A 23309-nucleotide genomic window follows, 5' to 3' on the forward strand; every position below is an offset into this window, starting at 1 on the left:
CGACATCATAATGGGTTAAATATTAATTCTAGCAAGACCCATCAATGCAGTGGCATCCACAAATTGGAGATAAGCATATGGATGAAGGCGATCACCCCAATTCCAACCCTAAATTAAACCTTGCCGAACACAAGACTTGATAAATTTACCGAGACCCTCTACCATGAGAGTGAATAAGAATTGGGAAAGAGGTTCCCCTTGTCGAAGACCTCTGCATGCACCAAATAAATCCATGGGCTCACTGTTAATAAGGGCTGCAAATGAAGCCATTCAATTTTGAAGCCAAAGGCAATAAGCACTTTATAAAGGAATTTTCATTTGACTCTAACATAAGCTTTGGCTATATCCAATTTAATAAACATAGCCTTCTCCTTAGATATCTCCATAGAATGAATGGCTTCTGATGCTATAAAAATCTCATCCAAAATTTGCCTTCCAACCCCAAAACCATGTTGCTCTTCTGAAATAAGTTTATTGAGCCATGACTTGAGCCTTTCAACAATCAGTTTAGTGATTGTTTTATGAACCACGTTACAAAAGGCTATAGGATCGAAAGAACTCAGAGAATTTTCTCCCTCCTTCTAAGGTATGAGAGCAAGGAAAGTAGCGTTCATATCCCTGAGCTTCTGTTTATTTATATAAGACTCCCACACCACCTTCAAAATATCCAACTTAATTATTGGAAGGAAGTGAAGTAGTGAAACAACTTCTTACACTAACCTTGAGAGGAGTATAATGCAAAAAATTTTACAGATCCTTATAGCAGTTACAGAAACTTAACACAAATAAACAAAATATCATGCATACCACAACTCACCAACACAATCATTTACATGGGAAAACCCGTTCAGGAGAAAAACCCCACACTCCAAAAGTAGCTCAATAAATTATTCAACAATCAATAACAGATTACAATATACTTGCAGAGAAATCTCTTCAGAAGAGAACTACTAATCAAAGACTCAGAGGTAACACAATAGCCGTAAGACTCTTACACACAACCTCTATCTCACACACCTCATATATAGGAGATACAATATAAGAAAGCATCAAACGGAATTACAAAACCATGGGCTAAAACCACCCAATAAACTAGAGCAGAGGTTATCCCCATTATAGATGTGTTATGATGTGTCAAAACACACATCAACATGTGTTCCTCCATTATACATCTCATTTATGTGTCCAATGCATTTTATATTTTCTATTTCAGGAGTCCAAACTTCCGAAGGCCATAACTTGTGAACCGTGTGTCTGATTGACGAACTGTTTGAAGCATCAGAAAGCTAGAGAAATGCTCTATCACACCCCTCCAAAATGGAAACTTTAATATTTTCAAAACTAGCTATGATCTTACAACAAATTTTTACCGACGTGCTTATCTAGCGAACTAGAAGCTTTAGGGATAATTTCGCACCATTTCATGCTTAAACAAAAACTTACTATAAATAGTAACACATGTAAATTGAAGGTTGAGACACCATGTCCCAACATTCTCTCACTTGTCGAAGAACTTTCAAGAGCAAAGGGAGTATCAACACAATAATTTAACTACTAGGGGCCATGAGGCCCATAGACTCACAACACCATTTAAACCTCTTTATGCTCACAGTGTTAGTTAAAGAATCTAGAATATTCATCAAAGTCTCTACCTTAACCAACTTCACCTTACCATCTTCAACCATATCTCTGACAAAATGATACTAAACATCAATGTGCTTAGTCTGGGCATGAAATGCTGGGTTCTTAGTTAAATGCAGATCACACTCTGACTGTCACAGTAAAGTGTCACTATTTCTTGTTTTATTTGAATATTTTAACAAAGTCTCTTAACCCAAATGGATTCTTTACAAGCATGAGTAGCTACCATATACTCTTCTCTTGTAGTGGACAAAGAAACCACAACTTGCCGCTTACTCATCCTATTAATTGCACCGCCAAATAAAGTAAATACATAAGCAATGGTGGATCTTCTGCTATCAATATAACCTGCCCAATCTAAATCCACATATCCATGAATATCAAGGTAAATCACATCTCCAACCAAATTACCATGATAACAAAGAGAATACTTAGAGGTACCCTTCAAATATGTAAAGACTCTTTTGACTGCATCCCAATGAACTCTATCAGGATTAGAAATATGTTTGGAAAGAACTCCCACTTCTTGGGTAATGTTTGGTCTAGTACAAACCGTTGCATATATCAAACTTGCAATTGCACTCTGGTAAGGCACTCTACTCATTTCTTTCATCTCTGATGGAGATGTAGGACAATCTAAAATAGATAATTTCATTCAAACTGTGAAGGGAACACATAATGGTCTACAATCCTGCATGTTGAACCTCTGTAAAACTGAATTCACATACTTACTCTGCCCTAGCCATAGCTTTATGTTCACTCTATCTCTTCTAATTTACATCCCAACAATGTTTTTCGCTGCACCAAGATTATACATTTAAAATTTAGCAGCAAGCTGAGAATTCAATTCTGAAATCATACATTTTCCTTTACCAATGAATAACATATCATCAACATATAATGCAATGTACAAGAAATGATCACCATTAGATTTATAAAAGACATAGTGATCTGATTTAGAATGCTCAGATCTTAAAATCAACACATTTGTATTAAATTTTTGGTGCCACATCCCAGGACTCTGTTTGAGGCCATACAATGATTTCTTCAATTTATAGACCAAATTACTTTTACCTTTCACCACATAGTGCTCTAGTTGTGTCATATAAATACCTTCCTCTAAATCACCATGAAGGAAAGTAATTTTCACATCCATTTGCTCGACCTCTAAATTACAAGAAGTAGTAATAGAAAGCAAAAATCTAATGGATGTCATTTTTACAACAGGAGAAAATATCTCACCATAATCAATACCCTCAACCTAAGAGTAATCTTTTGTAACCAACCTTACTTTATACTTCTCAATGCTTCCATCTGAACCAATATTTTTCTTGAACACGCATTTGCAACCAACAGGCTTTCGTCCTTTAGACAATGGTACAAGATCCCATTCATCATTTTTTTTCAAAGCTTTCATTTCTTCTTCCATAGCATTCTTCCAAGATTCTGCATCATTCCTACCTAATGCCTCTTCTAAAGAAATAGGTTCATCCACATTAGTATTCAAAACAAAAATACATCTCCAATCATTAGGTGAATACCTTTTAGTTGGTTGTCTATGTCATGTACACCTTTGAACAAGCCAAGTTGGAGGTTCTTCCTCATCTTCTAAAGATTCAGATCTAGATGAGCTCTCCTCAACTTCTTTCCTATCAAGTTGACTCAATTCAACTCTTTTAGGCATAGAAGGGAATTGAATCATATCTTCCTGTTTAGTCTATTATGGTTGCAATGTAGCAAAAGGAGACTTAATTTCTCTAAAAATAACACTTTTACTATTAATTACCTTTTATGCAACAAGGTCGCAAAGGTTGTATCCTTTTACACCATAACTATAACTGATGAAGATACATTTCACAACCTTCTCCTCCAACTTCGTACACTTCTCTTTTGGCACATGAGCATATGCCTCGCAACTAAAACCTCTAAGATGTCTCAAAGAAGGCTTGTGACCTGACCATGCTTCCATAGGCATTTTATCAACAAGAGTTGATGTAGTAGACCGTTAATCAAGTAGCAAGCAATGACAATTGCTTCAGCCCAAATTTTTAATTTTAGGCCAGCACAACTCAGCATACTCCTAGCCCTCTCCATCAATATCTTGTTCATTTTTTCTGCAACTCCATTCTGTTGTAGAGAATACAGATTTATAATTTTTATGGAATCTATCAAAATCATTAGAGAAAATTAACCACCATTATCAATCTTCAAACATTTAATTTTTTTTTCTAGTTTACAATTCGACCATTTCTTTAAATTATTTAAAACGATTGAAAACTTTAGATTTACTCTTTAGTAAGTATACCCCTGTCCTACTAAAATCATCAAAAAAATAAACATAAGCAAAGAACAAAGCAAGATGCCACATTTCTCCTCTTTGTCCATCTTAACACCAATGGATACCAATATGTGAATTATAAACAAAAATTAACTATAAATAGTAACATCATGTAAATGCCAAGTTGAGACACCATTTTTCCAACAATTATATCCCAAAACTCTTGATAAAATTCTATAGGGAACCCATCTAGGCTAGGGAATTTTCCCCTTCTTCAAGAGAAACACAATTTTTCCACTCTCAAGAAGAGAGATAGTTCTAAGGAGATCCTCATTCATTGCATCACTAGTAATGGCAGGAATACTATCAAGCACAAACCCTTCCTATACATTGGCCAAAATAGAGTCCTCTTTTAACAATTCTGCAAAAACTCTAATGGCTTCCTCAACAATCTCTTTGTAAGAAGGAATAGGAACTCCCTTAGAGGAAAGAAGAGAATAAAATGAATTTCCTTGGACCTCTTGCCCTTAACTGAATTGTGAAATAAAACCATTAGGCGTCAAAAATATTGAAAAATAAATTAGTATATATAAAATATATAATATAGTTATCAACTGTAAAGAATCCAAAGCTGAAGTAATATACTAAGAACACCATAATAAAATTCATCAATTTTTGTTCCAAGGCTTACTGCGTCTTTGTACGCGTCAGGATCGATCCCTTTCTTGGCCTCTTCATACTCAGTTGCCATAGATTTTTTTTTACATTGCTACCTTCAGCGCTATCAAATATGCTTTATTATAATGTCATCAAATAATTCAACCTACAGTATGATCTATAGCAAATTTCTGTGTTTCAACCTTCAACACTAGTATTATGTCGTGTCTACAGAGGGAATACCCGTCCAAAAGGCGTGGAAGAAATAAGACTATGAGGAGATTCCATCGACAAGATAAATCTCACGACTGTGACACTGCCAAAATAGTGGTAATGTGAGTCTCGTTGCCTTCTCATAGAACTTTTTAACCTTTTTTTTTCAAATAGTAGCTACCTGAAGTGACCTTTCACTTTTTTTTTGCTATTCACGCTCAGTTGCCATGAAATTTCTTTTCTATTGCCATGAAGTTTTATTTTTCTACTACATTTATACTCTAAAAAATTTGCAGGTTAGTGACGACTCTTAGCTTTATCTAACCTACCGACCCTTAGATTCAAGATAATTTTTTTTCTAGGGTGATTGATCATTCTGCTAGGCTCTTGACGATAGTCTTGAACATCTGTTTACACAATATTAAATAATGTGATTACAAAGTATTATGCTGTGAAATGGATGCGGCTCCACATATTGCAATAATAGACTTTCTTTAAACATAAAGAGAAAAATGGACATCAAGTCTAAAAGGCGTGGAAAATATATGACAGAAAGAAGTGTCCATCGTCAACATTAACCCCATGACTACGACCTCGCGAAAGAGTGCCAACACTAAAGTGATTAATCGTTCTGTTTGTCTATTCGTGGTTAGTTGACATGACATCTTTCTTTCGTCATTTTCTAAGGCTGGTCAAGATGCTTCCTTATAATATCAGTGAATAATGTGACATAAACTATTCTGTTGTGAAATGGATACGGCTCTACACATTAGAATGCATCCTCACTTTAAAGTAGAAAAATGGGCATAGCTGTTAAAAAAGACATGAAATGACAATATGACAGAAAGGTGATTCTCTTGAAGAAATTGATTTCATGGCTGTCAGTTTTTGGAAGTGGAGTAAATTGTTTTGAAAATGAATAATAGCTTTATTGTATTTAATAAATTAAAAAGAGAACAATATGACATATTTCCAATGTTTTAGTCAGGTTGCATTTATGTTAGGAACAATCAAGGACTAACTTCTTTTCTTACAATGAACAATAGTCAAAGAAGCATCAACATTACTCGTAAAACATTTCAGAGTAGTGGAGTAGGCACCTTCAAAGCAGACAAATGAACTTTTCTAATCATCACATTATTTTGAAAAGGGAGTCTTGTCATCAAAAGATAGAGAATAAAGAACCACCAAAAGGATAGGACATAAATTAACATATATATGTTATGTTCGATGCAATGTTGTGATTATTTTGAGGAAATATTTTGATACATGTATCTTATGTACAATGGTGAAATTTTATTTGGAGTTGAAATTATTCCCATATCCTTCTATCTACCTATTACACACATTTATTCCCATGAATAGTTACCCAACCTTATATGTGCATGCTGCCATACATTTTGTTTATATTTAAGAAGTTATGACGCTCACCCTTACAAAAAAATCTCATCTAGTTCTTACTTGTCTAGATCTAATCATTTGATTGTGTAAGATTATTTTTCTAGTCACATGATTGACCACAAAATTCGGCACCTAAGCCTCATATTTAAAAATTAATAAATATAATTAATTTTCACCAAATAATCCTTTTTACTTTCACCTAGAGTTGAAAAAAAAAAGAAGCTTACATCATTAGGTGTTATGAGTTACAATTTAATGAAATTTAGTTTTATTTATTCCATATTTGTCATCTTTCAAGAATCCTCTCTCATTGTCTAGTATTAAAGTAGAATAAATAGTGAAACATTTAGATTTAATAAATGAAAAAGAATAACAAACTTGTAATTGATAGCCCTTGCTTGCTATCATCAATATTTGTACATTTTCTAGGGATTTAATTAAGGAAATTTATCTCTTAAAGACATAATAAAGATCATTCAAGTTATTTCAAACTATTGATAGTCTCGAGATGTTTAAGAAGATAAGACTAGATTGAGTTTCACCTAGAGGGAAGCAAAATGTTTGTCAAGCCATAAGAATATAAAGATTTCATGATCACAAATTCGACCCATAATTCTAATCTTTAACTTTATAGAACAAAGGATTAATATAGAATTTGAGACCATATTTATGAAGAGAGATTGCCTTTCTAAATTACAAAGATAAAATAATCTAGAATCTTCATTAGAAATCAAAATTAGTTAATCAAAATATTACATACCCTTATTCATGATATGTATTTCTAAATATAATAGATATAGTTATCAATTTTCTATTACCCACCTATCTTTAATTAATTCAAACTAAGGGGACATTTTGATAAGTAATGTTCTCTTTTGTTCTCAAATTTCACTTGTAAGATACAAGCTACCAATGGGACATTTGTTTTTCTATTTTGTAGGTTCTCATGATGAGAGCATGTTGAAAGTATATAGTTAAATTATTATTTAAGTTATCATGTCTTAATAGGGTTGATTACTTATATGGACACATCAACTTCATATAATCTATATCTAATTAGATATCAAATTTACATGAACATTTTTGAGTGCTATAATATTTTTGATGCATGATCAATTAGGATTCAGACACAATTCAATGTAACGGAAAATATAATTATGAAACTAGCATATATATGTTATTTTCTATGCAATATTGTGAATATTTTTAGGAAATGCTTGGATACATATATCTTATGAACAATACTGCAATATTGTATGGAATTTTGACTATTCTCCTATCCTTAGGTATATTAATATACATATGCATTCCCATGAATAGTTACCTAATTTTATATGCGCACACTACCATACATTATACTTATCTAAGAAGTTATGACACTTATCCACACACGAACTCTCATCTAGTTCTTTTTTCCTTAGATCTAGTCATTTGATTGTCTAGGATCATTTCTATAGTCACATGATTGACCACATAATTACACACCTTAGCCTCATATTTAAACAAAAATAAATAAATAAATTACCAACTAATGCTCTTTACCTTCCCCATCTAGAGTTGCAAAAGTACAAGCTTGGATGATCAGATGTTTTGTGTTACTGTGTTACCTATTAATTTTTATGTTTACAAATGATTTTTGTTGGATTTTTTGGTTTCATATTTATAAATGTAAATTTAGGTTAGTCAAATGTTCATATTTCTTACTTAGTTGAGCAATCTCCTATTTTATTCGTAAAAGTTCACTTGTGAGATGGAAGCTATTCATGGAATATTTTTCTTCTATCTTTTAGGCTCTCATAAGGAATGCATTTTTAATGATGTACTTGTATGATCATGTCTAGATAAGGTCCCTTACTTTATATGGACCCACCCTCTTTTGTAATGAAGAGAGATTGCATTTCCAAATACAAAGGCAAAATAATCTATCCATTCATCAAGAACCCACAATCTTCAATCAAAAGACTAAACACCCTTATACACTTTATTTGTTTTCAAGAATCATAAATATAATCATTTAAATATAAAAATAATTTACAAAAATATTATTGACAGTAAATCTAACATTCAACTTGAAGCATACACATATCAAATCAGCTCTAAGCACGCAAGTATCTGATTTGAACACAGATGTAGATACTTTGTACACTTCTAATAATATGAAAACATTTAATATTATAAGACATAGTTGAATACGATCAAAGTCATGTAGAAATAAGAAGCTGCAACACTGTATCAGACTTGCAAAAGCAACTTTCCCAAACCTTATTTATCGTTCTCATTGCTATGGTAGTATAGGATAGCAAGCCACTTGGTTTTGGACCGGCGCACCAAGTCCAAAAGCCCCCATCTTTCTAATTTTATCCACACGTATTCCCCCAGACGGTCAGAAAGAAAAGGAAGTAGACCGTTCAGGTGGTTAAACCTAGCCTTCTTCACTGTAAACTTTGCAGCCATGTAGAAAAAAGTGAAATTACCACAGAAGCAGATGATCAAGCACGCCCCAAGAATGAACCAAGCCAGCTCGGGATTCATGTTGGAAAGCATGGCATACACTGCAAGCATGAAGCCATAGGCCGTAAAGGCAAACGTGGCACAAACCAATAGGTTGGTAATACAGAGGAACAATACCTTATTTCCCGTGGTAATAGGTGTACTCATCTGCCACATCAGCACCACTAAGAGCGACAGAAAGAATGCCACACAATCAAAGATGAGAAAAACCTTGAAGGAGGCCAACGGAAGCAGAATCGGCGAACCTAAACTCTTGTCTGAGCCAGTTCCAGGCGCAGGCGCAGGCGAAATTCCCGATCCCTTTGAGTCCCCATTTCCATTCCCATCGTCCGTCACGAAACTGCCCGGAGCAGTGAAAGCTGCCGTAAATGACATTGTCGCTAATAGAACTGCCACCACTAGTTCTGTGTTGCGCCTGTCCTCATATGTTTTGTCCACCATCTCAACAGCAACCTCATGTTTCTCTGCACTCACCTTTGGAGCGCTGTACAAGAATGGCTTGCGATTGGAAGGATAACTGGCCAGAACTGAAATTATCTTGTCAGATTCGTGATAGTGCGTGTTCTCTCTCACGATATCAAAGGCCGTTAAGCCTGCCTTGTTGACAGCAAACTTGTTTATCCCCGCTATACAAAGCAACGACTTCACCATCTGAAAAATGCAAACTCAAATAAGTTCATAAAAATTAAATGATCTATTGGAACTAACTATGCATAAAGATTTCTTCTACGGAAGTTCTTGCCGTGATGATTTTAATTTCTGTCTTCAGTAGAAATACTTTCAGTAATTTGACTCTATATATAGACGAGATTAGATTAAGAATCTACACAAACCCAAAACTTATATAGCTGTACACAGTAATTGGTTGAAAGAACAAACTTCAGCAGTGACAAACAGAGGTTTGTATAAAAAGAGACTTACATTCAAGTCTTTTTTCTTTGCTGCAATATGCAGTGGTGTGTCTCCTTCACTTATCCTCGAAAAAGGAGATTTCATTTCACCCGCATCTGTGTTTCCTCCACTTTTCACGGGCTCATCTTTTGGATCTTTCTTTTCAGCCGGATCTGTCTTTCCTCCACTTCGCAGAGGCTCTTCATGTGGAGGTTTGTCAAGTCCCTTGTTGACCAAGTATGATAAGCCTACCTCTTCGTTCAGGTAATCAACAATTCGCACTTGCCTAACTAGGGCAGCTAAGTGCAGAACGTTCATTCCACAACTATTCCGTATTTCGACAGCGTCTGGCCTCTCATTTATCAACTCTTGTACTGCTTCCAGATGACCCAATTTCGCTGCCACACAGATGGGAGTTTCTTGGCTGTCATTAACCCAATAACACAGTTCGGCCTCAAATTTTATTAACTTCTTTATTATATGCACGTAGTTTCTTTCAACAGCTATATGCAGAGCTGTGTTGCCAAGTTCGTCCTTACGTTGGATTAACTGCTTCGCATCTGATAAATTTAGTATATGATCAACTAGATCTGTAAAAGAAGCATCCAAAATCATTGCCTTAAGTTAGATAAGATGTTCTTCAAGAAGGGCCAAGGGTAAGAGAATGCCTAATTTACCTTTGTTGAAGCGATACAGACCTCAACTAATATAACAACATAAATACAGAATTCAACTAAATACACGAAGAAGTAAAGAAGAACTCATTGGTTATCAACTGTAAACGAACAGAAGCTGAAGTAAAATAGAAACAACATAATCAAACGACTTGAAAAAATAGAAAGAACTGAAACATGATAGACAATCATCCTCGTGTTATTTAAGATAAAGAAAAAATTGGGGACAAAATGATATTTGTCTTGAACCGTTAAATTAGGAGATGCTTAGCAGATACTTTTACAAACTTATAGGCAAAGAAATCCTAAAATCGAAATAAAATAACCTGAATCTCCTCTGTTTACTGCAACAGATAAACAGTTCCTCTTGTGCACCGTACTTTCGAGTAAGCTCGACGGAGATGCGTCAAATATTGCCTTCACTGTCTCTAAATTGCCGCTTTCGTAGGCTTTGAACAAAGCTGTTTCATCAAGCTTATTGCGGAGATCCACACCACTTTCTGGTTGTTGGAGTAGAATCTTCACAACGTTGGAGAAACCTCCCTGCGCAGCCAAGTGTAACGCAGTATCCTTTTCGGCATTGGTAGCATTCACAAGCAGAGGCTTCACTTCGGGATCGGTTTCCTTCAGAAGTTGACGATTGAGTTGCAGGAGCTGTTGAATGAAGTGTAGATTTCCTACACTAGCAGCCAAATGGAGAAGAGTATTTTCCCCTCCAGGTGTAATATTGTTGAGAGCTGCTTTAAGTTGGGAACTCAGTTGTTGATCGATCCTTAAACGCGTTACCGCAGCTTTGAAGGCGTCAGGATCGATCCTTCCGCCGAGTTGTTGACCCTCAGTGGCCATGCTAAATATCTGCCGTTACAGCCTTCAACACCAAGGCACGCTTCTTTGTAATAGGATTGAATAATACTACATTCAGTATTATGCCAGAAACTACATAATAGAATATGTGGTCTCAGTTTTTCCACAAGGGAAACATTAAAAATACAAGTATCCACATCTTACACTTCAGGGTTTCCACAACTTTAGTTGGAATCTCACTTTTTCTTTCGTTGGAACAGATACAACATTTTGACCTTGACTGGGTGCAAATAACCAGTGTTAATTAGCTTTGATTGGGTGCCAAGTAATTACTCTAGTTTGGTGCGAATAATATGACTATGGGGTGTTCTGCTAGAACATTATTTTTTTAATACTTGAAGTGATCCTACACGTCAAAATTACTACAACTTTTTCATAGTTGGAATGTCTATTTTTCTTAGATGAAAGTGTACATTGAAATCAAATACAAATTTTTTTTATCATTTATAATTTAATAATTTATTCTATGTGAAATATGTACACATTTTATTTAATGTTGAGTTTATTTCAGTGGATTAGATAATTATTTAATATAGTTATATTTCAATAAACGATATAACTGTTGTTTAAATTAATTTCTTTCTTTTCATTCTATCATTCTTATTCAATTACATATATTTTCATACATTGCACATTATGTTGTCTTTATTTACACACATTTTTATACATGTACCATTTACTATAACCGATGCACTGCAAAATAGGATGTTAGGAACACAAACAAAAGACTCAAGAATCAACTGTTAGTGTTAGTATCATAAACGAAATACGATCCTAAGCAAGCATATGAAGAGAGATCAAACATTTAATGGAAAGTATGCAAAAACAAAAGAAAGACACAAGACCCTTCCAAATGCTTGCCAACATGTTCATAGTAGCTTCTCCCTTGTTCCTCTCCTCTCCAAGTTCCACATGAGTGTAGCCCTTAGCTCTTTGCACTACTATGGAAGTCTTATGGAGATTCAAGATTTATGAAAAATGATTTAAAATATGCAAATGCAAGCGAAATATGAGAAAGCCTAATTAAGCTATCTTGGTTTTAACCAAAATAACAATGTAGATTAGATGACTCCTAAAATGATCTCTTAAATTTCACTATAGATTAGATGCATACAAGATTTCTGGATCTGAATTATGAAGGAATGGGCTCTATTTATAGGAAAAATAGGGCAATGGATGGTTGAGATTAAGTAATCTCAACAAGGGTCAAGATAGAAAGATTTATGATCCATGTGAGGGCTTTCAACCCAATCCCAGGATGACAAATGCCAACATGAGATGGCTTGAGAGGAGAGGGAAGAAGCATTAAATGCTTGAAATGACATGAAGGTTAGGTTAGGAGTTAAGGTTAAGCTTGAGTTGAATGAATAAAGTCGCTATCCAATGAATAATGCCTTTATCCAATGGCTAAACTCTTGTACAAGAGTTAGTGGGTGAGTTGAGTTAACCATTAATGCTTGAAGAGACCCATGAGTCAAAAGGATGGTTAAGTTAGAGGAAAGTCTCTAACCATGTGGGTGAGTTGAGTTAAGCATTAATGGTCATGTAAGAGCCATTAATGGTTTGGAATACTTTAGGCGTTAACCTGTTGAATACATAAAGCCTTTAATGCTTTTCAAAGACTTTGAGGCTTTGAGAAGTGACTTCAAGTTGCCTAGGAATGTGACAATATTTAGGAAATGGATTAGGCAAATTAGGAATGGTTTAGAAGAATTTAGAAAGTGGTTAGAATTGTCTAGAAGGGGATTTAAGATGTAAGTGGGTTTGGTGGGTGAGGGAAAATAGGATTTTAATTAAAATAAAATTCATTTATTTCAACTAAATAGGTGCAACTTGCATTTGTAGGAGAATGCAAGTGGGGGGAGGGGGGGAGTAGTTTAAGGATTTAAATAAATATTTTATTATTTATTTAAAAGAGGAAAGAGGGTTAAATTCAATAAATATGTTTTATTCATTTAATTCCTTAAGAATGTAGCTTAATTAATATTTAAATAAATTGAATAATTTATTTAATTAATAGGAGAAGAGGCTGAGGATGAATTAATTAAATTTTAATTTAATTAACTGATTATTAATAGTTAAATAATCAAATAAATAGTAAATATTCATTTAATTAAATGGACAGATTTATGTGACTACTTTTGCCCCTCTTTGAGACGGTGCGGTTTATCACATCGTTTCAAAGAAAGAAAAATAGGTGTGAAGAAATATGCCCCATAAATGTTAATTTAGTGGGTGCTATGTCCCCTCGACAGATGGGCTAAAAAATTTCAAAAAATCGGGTGATCTCTCGAAAAAGAACAAGAAGTTGAGGGGAGGTAGAATACAAGAAATTAGCAATAACGGTGAAATGATGGGAGAAAAATGGGGGTAAAATGAGGAAATGAGAGACGTTGGAAGTTTAGAGGGACCACAACAGTAAGCGGGGTGAATTAGGGTTAGGGCTGGATGGTATATATGGGGGGGAAGGGGAAAAAATAGGCTCATTTGCACCTATCTCCTTGGCAGTTTAGAGCTCTGATAGGGAATTTTTGGTGAAGGAGTGAGCAACGATCATCATGCCTATGCCTATAGAAGATCACCGGCTAGAGTGGATCTGTCGATTCCAACAGCCAGACAACTACAAACCAGCTATACACAAATTTTGAATTTTGTGTTTTGTGCATTTTTGGCATGTTTTTTCAGGCATCAAAGTCCAATCAAGATAATAGCGCTAAAACCATGTTTTAATGCTATTGTCGCCTAGAATAGCACTATTATGCCGCAATGGTGCTATTGTATAGTAGTTGTAGCGCTTGTGTTAGGTTTAGTGCTTTCATTACATAGTAGTAGTGGTATTGTAGTATTAGCACGTTTGTATGTTTGTTGTAGTGCTGTTGTTATTGAATAGCATTGTTGTGTAGTTAATTTAGCGTGTTTGATTGTTTAGCACTTTTGTGCACAAATTGTGGCGCTATTGTGAGCAGAATAGCACTATTGTGATAAAAATTCCCCAGTGTTAGAGAACATAGCCTGATGTCTCAGTTGATTGTTTGATTGGTTGTTTTGGTGAATTATAGCAGCCCCCTTGAGACTAGGTCATTATGATAAATGTCTGTTGTAGTCTAGGATTGCCATAATCGATTACCTATTGAGACCCGAAGATACTTGATCAAAGTATCTGTTGATAGTCTAGGTTGAAAACTTAAGAAAGTTTGTACCAAAACAACTAATGTTTGTTGATGTGTGTAAGAGGACGTGCCTGTTCTACAGATGCCGGAGCAGCATCCTGCCACATAGCAGCTGACAGAGGCAGACAGATTCTGCGTCGCTGCGACTAGTTTGTACGATATGATCTATCGTCCCGTGATTCGGATGAATTGCGGACTGATGACAGCACTGGCCGAGCATTGGCATAGTGAGATATGTACCTTCTACCTGGCGATGGGAGAGATGACAGTGATGCTAGAGGATGTGTGGAGGATACTACACATCCTGATTAGAGGGGAGCTGGTGACCTATGATCAAGCATTAGGGACGACGACGGTGTAGAGAATATTTGCTGATGATGTTTATATTGAGGATGACTTTGTATCCTAGGAGGACATAGTAGCATTGTATGAGCCTTTACCAATAGTTTTATCCAGGATCGTCGGGGGTTTGGTGTGCCCCGACTGACGTTCACATGGACTAGCCGTTGGTTGGGACCAGGTGATTGAGAAGATGATGACTGAGAGGACCCACTATGCCTGGGGACCATGTGTGCTAGCACATATTTATAGGGAGCTACACGAGGTGGTGTACCGAGAGAAGAGATCACTAGCAGTAGGGATCACATTACTACACATCTGGGCTTGGGAGCACTTGCCAGTCACACGAACAGTCTACTTGATATTTAGGGTGATATATCAGCCCTATGTTTATATGTATGGAGGGATGATGAGCCAGCCCCATCTGAGGAAGTTGGATTTTTTGTGACGGGCTTTAGATGACCTAGATACAGTGATATGGAGGTTGTATATCGAGTGTGAGCCTTGGGAGGATGATGCAGAAGTGCTACTGTATGTATTTATGACACACTTTTTGATTGGGCGCACATCCTACCTTATAGAGAGACAGGTGCCAGGGAGAGTGATGAGGCAGTTTTGACGGAGGTAGGGATTGTCGAGAGGCTCAGGGGAGTATGCATGGGTAGTACGGGAGAGATTTTAGTGGGGACCAATGTTACCATATGATCAGGCCTTGATAGAGTTCCAGAATTTACAGGCGAGACCAGGGCATATGAGGCCTGAGATTGTCGATGCAGGGGTGACAGAGGAGTACACACAGTATCATACTGCACATCTGATTATATAGATTTCAGATCCGATCGAGCCTATACCACCTTTTGAGGATGAGAGGAGATGATAAAGGAGGAAGAGAGGAGGTCGAGGAGTAGGAGGAGGAGATGGAGGTGGTGGAGGAGGATTTGGTGGAGCAGGAAAAGGTGGAGGAGGAGATGGAGGTGGTGGAGTATTTGGTGGAGCAGGAGGAGGTGGAGGACGAGGAGGATTTGGTGGTGGAGGGGGATTTGGAGGTGGAGGTGGTGGAGGAGGATGATTACAGAGGAGAGGTAGAGGGGGAGAGTCGTTGCGACTATCACAGGGTCCACTGATACGAGGGGCTGCCAAAGAAGGAGGTAGGGATATTGGTGGGGGTGTAGTGCCTATGGAGATGGGAGAGGGAGCCATAGGTGGAGGAGAGGTTCCTATGGAGATGGGAGGGGGAGAGATAGGTGGAGGAGATGGAGATGTATGGGAGTATATGATTTTACACTCACAGACTCGGTTAGAGGATAGCGAGGCAGAGATTGCAGCTAGAGATGTCCAACTATTTGCATGGGAGGTGGAGCTGACTGTAGTGAGGAAAGAGAGAGATGATCTGGTGGACAGGTTGAGGGAGGTGCAGGATAGAGTCCAAGTCTTGGAGGGAGCATAGGCATAGGGTCCAACTGAGGTGGTGTTGAGGGAGATGTGACAGGCAAGTGGAGAGATTGACTATTGGTGGGGAATATATGAGCTGGTTGTGCCAGTTAGTCAGCAAGCACTGAGCTATTCTAAGATGCGGTGGGCAAGATCAAAGTGGTCACAGAGGGCTCAGAGAAGTGGGGGTGTTATGGGTCCTCCTCAGTGAGGTGGTGGGGGAGGAGTAGGGGGTAGTCGTGGTGCAGCATCTGGCCAGAGTGCCATTTGAGATATTTTAGGTACTTGTTACATTATTATTTTGGACTGTGACTTGGATGGATTTTGGTAGTCGATATATTTTGACATCATTGTACTATGATACATGTAATCTTTTTTTTTAATGTGATATATGAAGAGATCCCATGCTTTGATATTATATGCATATGTATGATGACACCTATATTGTTGATACAGGATGATGATTATGAGTTATGCTTAGATTCATGCTATGGATGATTTGATTACTATATATACATGGTGATGATATGATTTCTAGATGCATGCTATGGATGATTTGTCTAATTATGTGGATGCAGGTAGAAGATGGACGATGCTTGTGGTAATGATGTTAATTATGATGTAATGATGATGATGTATGCAAAAATAATGAGTTGAAATAATGCATAATGATGTTTGTGATAGATAATACTTGTTCATTTTTTATGATATGATATGAGTAAATGATGCATGTTGTAAGATGAATCTAAGTGAATCAAATGTGTATGCAAACGTGATGTATGAATGCACTTTAAATGGATGAACAAATGTTGATACAAATGTTTATGTATGAATGCACTTAAATGAATGTATCTAAATGATGTAATGTTTATGAGATGTATTTAAAATTAATCTAAATGACTAAAATGATTCAAAACATAACTAAGTGATAAATGAGATTGAAATGATAATGCAAATAAATGCAAATAGGGGATAAAGAATAATGAATAACTGCACCTTAATGCAATTAAAGGATAATGAATAACTGCACCTTAGTGCAATTGGAGGATAATGCATGCATCTCATGAATCTAGATGAAACAAAATGGGGAAAAATGCACCTATGAAATGAATTCTAAATGAACTTAAAGGATGATGAAAGGAATGCATATTTAAAATGAATGCACTACATGGATGAATGAATGTTCTTTATAACAAATTCACTTAAATGAAATGCAACTAAATTATAGTTGTAGACACCTAAAATTGTTTAGTCTAATTAAATAAATATCTTTATTTATTTAATTATTTTAAGCCTAATTCTTCTATTAATTAAATAAATCTTTATTTATTTAACTAATTCATTTATCCTCTTTTAGCCTTATTTCTCATTTAAATAAATACTTTTATTTATTTAAATTATCCTTTTCCTAAATTAAATAGATATCTTATTTATTTAATTGATCCCACTTCCTCTATTAATTAAATAAATCTTTATTTATTTAATTAATTCATTAACCTTTTCTACCCATGACACATGTCATTCATCTCTTAATTCCTACACTACCTACCCTTTCATTATTTTCTTATTTTCTCTACCTACCCTCTAATCCTAGCTGACTATTTATCTCTTACACCTCCAATCTTATCCCTCCATTTCCTACAGTGTCTTCTATATAAGAGGACACTTCCTTCATTATCAACCCTGATTAGTTGACTTCTCAACTACATTACACTTTCAAACTTGCATATGCGATCAAGCCTACTTTCAACCACATTTCCGTTCTTTGTTGAGCTCTTGTGCACATATAAAATCTAAGAGCAAATATATCAAGCAAGATAAATGGAGATAGGAAGAATGGAGATCTAAACCCTATTGGACATGTGATGGTATAATCTTTGTGATTTCATTTGATTTGCATTGTCTTAGGTAATCTTCATAAGTTATGGTGGATCTTTGTTGTTGTTAGGCTAGGGTTTTGTGGTTGAATTCATTTAGTCTTTCAATATTGTTGTTTTCCATTTTCACCATATACATTTTGGCACGCCCCATGGGACATAGATTTTTGTTAGATCTATGTTTTTTGCAGGTTTTTCTAACCCTATATTGCTGTTTTGTAAAACAATTTGGAGAAAACCTTGTGCAGCTAGGGTTTTGGACACAAAATCAAGATCTTGGAGAGATTTGATCCTATCTCACAAACGTATTAGAATTTTTGCACAGAATTTTATTGGCAAGTTGAAGACAGTATCAATAGATTTCAATCCAAAATTTAGAATTTTTGGAGCACATTTTCATTTTCTATGAATTTTTTATGATTTTTCATAAACAATTAATTTTGAGAGCAAATCAGTGAATTGTTCGGGTTTTCTTACATTTTTGGAAATATCTCATAATTATACACAACATCTGTTCTTTGTGATTTTAATTTTGATGCAAAAAAATTCTTAAAAAATCAGATCTTTAAAGATCCATTCCCAAAACATGACAAGGAAAAAGCTAAAGCCATAGATGAGCAAACCAACTATACCAAAGAATCCTATAACTATGATTCAATTGTTGATCACATTTCAATGGACAATTATGTCTCTACCATTATCATCAAGGACAAAACGCATGAGAATTCTACCCAAAGACCCAAGGTTGTCCTGAAAGGAATTAGATCTTCTTCCGAACCTACCTCTTAGTGTAATGTTACAACTCATCGAGGAAAATTCACTTTACAAGGTGCTCCAGCTAAAAAGACTACTTCCTTATCAACCAAACTTGAGTATGACCTTGTAGAACAGTTAGGGAAGAAACCCACACCTATCTCCATCCTTGAACTTTTACGCATATCCCCTGCACATAAGGCCATTCTTGACAAAACCTTGAGAGACACTTCCATCCCTATTGATCTAAACATGGACCAGTTTCAATCCTTGGTGGGATACCTTTCTGTTCCACACTCCCTTACATTCACAGAAGCTGATGACGCCTCTGTGAGCCAACCACATAATGCACCTTTACACATTGAAACCTTCCTACATAAACATTGAATAAAGCGAGTCTTGATAGATGGAGGAGCAGGTCTAAACATTTGTACATTGAGCACTATCAAACAATTGGGATATTCTGATAAAGCTGTGAATTCTACAAACAAAATTACCATCAAAGCATATGATGATGAAGAGCATTCATCCAAAGGCATAGTCACTTTACCTCTTAGAGTTGGGCCAATTACAAAAGATGAGGTTTGTCAAGTCCTTGACCTCGATCTCACATACAACATATTGCTAGGACGTCCATGGATTCATGAGATGAGCGCATTACCATCTACATACCATCGATGTATCAAGTTTTCACACAATGGAGTTGAAGTTATCATCAAAGCTGATCCTAACCCATTCATATATTGCAACAATCTATGACCTAGATCAGAAATAACAATCCCAATCAATTTAGAGGCTATTCCTTCATCAACTTATGTGGATCCAGAATCATTAAAGGCTTCTACATCCAAACAAATAGAGCTAAAAGAAAAATTCAAGATTAAAGACATGAGATGTGGTGAGTATATCTGTCATGCTGATCAACTCCCACTATCTCCTAAGACATTCAGTCGACAGGAACAACCTACAAAAAATTTGCAATGCCAAGGAATTGGGTGTGAACCACCTAGTGTTGTGGCTACTATGTCTGAATGCAAATCACCTCTAGTGCTGCAAGCAGCTCTTGATATCAATAGTCCTAAGAGTGGTTCCAACAAAGAATCTATTGAGCATATCACCAACCCTCTTGATAACTCACATAGCTTTACCATATCATCCACTTATTCCATTTCCAGTCCTCTCCCAGACTTGGATCAACAAGAATTACAAAAGCCCTTACTAATTGGGGATGAAAAATTAAGCCTTGAAAAGAAAAAACTAAAAGTGAAAACTAAAGAAAAGTCTTTTAGTTCAAATCAAAATCAAAAGCTATTGGACTCTGAAAAAATCAAGGTCAAGGATAAAAATCCTATGAAAGAAAAAGAACAAGAGTTGATCTCCCCTAATATCAAAATAACTGGGGGCAAAAGTTCTACAATTTTAAGTCAAAAAGCATACTTGTTGATCTGAAGTCTCTATCATGTCATGATACTTTCACTTCTTTTCACAAGCATAAGCCTTCATCACTCATCCACTTGTTCCACACATTCTTTCCCTTCTAGCAATACATCATGGACCTTTAAGGGAGCTTCCTTGAGGGACTTTGTTATCAGGGATGCTGAAACTTCTTTAGGTGATTGTGGTATTGTTGCCTTTAAAAAAGAATCTTGTTATTACAATATTCAACATAATTATTAAATTGATACAAGAAGGATTTCTAAATTGTCACCTCTTGGAGAGGCTTTTTTATGATGAAACCTTGTTCAAGTATGGTGGAGGACTGAAATGAGCTGCTGCACCCATTTATCGTGCATTTGGTTGGACAATATTTCTCATTGCACTGATGTGCTTTATGGTTCGATTCAATCGCCACAACACAGGGATTAATGCAGCTTGGAAGAGAGCATTTTCTGTTGCACATATGTTGAGGGGAATCGCACTTGTGCTGGCCAGGCTGCCCTGGCCACAGAGAACATTTCTCATTACAATTTGAAGATGTCTCATATAAGTAACAGCTCTGGCCACATGTATGATTTTTCCTTTTGCAATTGTGATTTCCTTCATGCCCTGCTAAATCCCCGCATAAGCTTAAGCTGTCTCCTTCTCGAGTACAATAACTGCAGTTTTCTGTACACAAATGACTCCCCATGCAAGAATGACGGTCACCATGCCCTTTCTCCATCACACATCTCCAGAAGCAAACAGAACATTTGCATCCACAAACTGATAGTCCTTGCTTTACTTTGCCAAGAGCTACATTAGCCTCTAGCTGCAACCTTTGCTCCTCGTCATCATCACAGAAATCTGTGGTGTTTGAACTTATAGAAGACTCCCCGACAGCAACAGGAAAATCAGGAACTCCTTCCTGTGTGTTGAAATTATCCAAAACCCTTAATTCTTCATTTGTATCTGTCACAGAAAGGCATCCCATGTGGACCGCAGACGTAAGATTTCTCCTCAGGATATCAACTGTCATAGCCACTCGCTTGCTGTCAATATCAGTCCAGTCCTTGGCTGCAATCTGAGCTATAATAAGCTTCAGATCCCTCATGAAGGTGAATCCACTGTAATAGCAAGAATCGATTCTTTATGTCACCGCTTCTGCTAGCTCACTCAGGCTCTCTCTATAATACTCAGATCTATTATAAGGAGCCATAGCAGCAATCTCGACCTTTCCGTCGTACATTTTAAAAATGAAATTGTTCATTTGTGCTTTCCTACACAATGATCCTGATAGTTGCATTTATAATTATCTGAAATTTAACTTTCATTAAATCAAAATAAAGAACTATTAGATCTTCATACAACTTCGCTTCCACCGACTTTCTCAACAACAACTCAAACCAATCACACCTCCTTCCTACCACTCCCGACAGGAACTTCGCTGCTTGCAGCTCTCGCTAAAAAAGGGTTTGGGTGGTACATCATGGCGCTTGCTATGAGGCCCTTTAAACAGCACCCCATAGCTCCCTACTTCATAGGTTGCACGATGCTGCAGGAGGAGGCTAGGAAGTAGGGGGCCATGGGGTGCTGTTTAAAGGACCCCATAGCCAGCGCCTAAAAACAGATGAGACGATATGTACGTACGGCTCATTAGGCACATTACCAAGTAAACACTATCATTAAAGTCTAGTTAAACTCCGTCAGTAGTTCGATCGTGCACACAGATCAACTTGATTGTTTTCCTGTGCATTAATGACCTTATTTCAGAGTTCACATGCCAAGCGATGCAACTAGCAACTGATGAAAATGATCCTGAGATCAACTTAGAGGTGTACTGTAAAAACACAGTTGTAAAGCATCTGCATTTTGCAGGGATTTCTCACATGCGCAAAGTTGATAATTATAGCGCTTTCATCATTAAAGAGCCAAGTTCCACTAATTGACAAAATTGTCATGTGAGCTCTGAAACGAAGCCAAGTCCTGTAGAGAAAAACTGGTGAGTTGATATGTACGTACCGCTCAAATATGGAGTTTTGTTAGCGTGGCAAGGACATTTGGTTGCAGCAGAGCAATAGCACAAATGTTGTTCAGTTCAGTGTTTAAATGGTGATTTGCATTTTAGATAGTTCATTTATTATGCGGATGATAATGTTGAAGTAGTTATATTAAAGAATTGATCAGTATTTGTATAAAAGATTAATAATAGTTGTATGATAGACCTAAAACGGAAAAGTAATGAGCAATGTATTTGTGCATAGATGATCATCTATTAGTTCTTCCGCACAATTTCAATAATATTTGAAGGTCTCTTAAACATTAGGTTATATATTTTATTGGAAATGTTTATTAAAATATTAATATTTCATATTTTAATAAATTTGGTTCACATTTTATTATCAAATAATTGTAGAATTAAATAATATGGAGCCCTTTAACTTGCACATTCTAATCTTAAACCTAATAATCACCATTAAAGATTCCTACCTCATTCTTATACTCTTGCCTCTTGTCACTAATTACAAATCTCAATCTTCTAGCTACATTTACAATGACTAGGCTTAACTATATTAATTTGCAAGCGAGGATACAAACATACATCTTTGTCCATCTAGAATAAGTTGAAGAGTTATTGGAAGAGGAGACCATGATATAAGCATGATCACTCTAGGCTATGGAAGTGGGAATGACTAGGCTTAACTATATTAATTTGCAGCGAGGATACAAACATACATCTTTGTCCATCTAGAATAAGTTGAAGAGTTATTGGAAGAGGAGACCATGATATAAGCATGATCACTCTAGGCTATGGAAGTGGGAAATTTCAACCACACCAGCTACTTGAGCGATTCATAAATTATGATTATGTGTGCCTATAGCCACTCCCAACCTCACTTCTTTCCTTGATTTGATCCTACCAAAACCAACATCCTACTATTTCTCATTCAATTCCACAATGAAATATCAATTGTAAATACTACAATCATTATGTATAAATGATGTCATGTATCCATTTTCTAGTAAATTGTTTATAAATTGTGTTTTATTTACATACATGAATTTAATGCTCCCTTACCTTCTATAGATCCTTTTGATATTGCAATTGAACTTAACCTAAATGTTTTATCATATCAATTGAGCACACATTTACATGATTGGTTTTATGTGGTAGTATTTTAAGTCATTTAAT

The 23309-nt window shown here is 36.0% G+C and overlaps 1 protein-coding gene across 1 annotated transcript; it reads right to left on the minus strand.

Annotated features, from left to right (window-relative positions):
• Positions 1-8342: 8342 nt before the first annotated feature.
• On the minus strand, positions 8343-11323 carry LOC131864826 (ankyrin repeat-containing protein At5g02620-like). The gene is made up of 3 exons (XM_059215294.1): positions 10593-11323; positions 9623-10182; positions 8343-9352 (listed from the first exon to the last, which is right to left on the minus strand). The coding sequence occupies exons 1-3, from the start codon at positions 11110-11112 to the stop codon at positions 8453-8455; spliced, it is 1980 nt and encodes a 659-aa protein (XP_059071277.1). The 5' UTR covers positions 11113-11323; the 3' UTR covers positions 8343-8452.
• Between the last annotated feature and the right edge of the window lie 11986 nt (positions 11324-23309).

Source organism: Cryptomeria japonica, unplaced genomic scaffold (genome assembly GCF_030272615.1).
Source record: "Cryptomeria japonica unplaced genomic scaffold, Sugi_1.0 HiC_scaffold_95, whole genome shotgun sequence".
Lineage (NCBI taxonomy): Eukaryota > Viridiplantae > Streptophyta > Pinopsida > Cupressales > Cupressaceae > Cryptomeria > Cryptomeria japonica.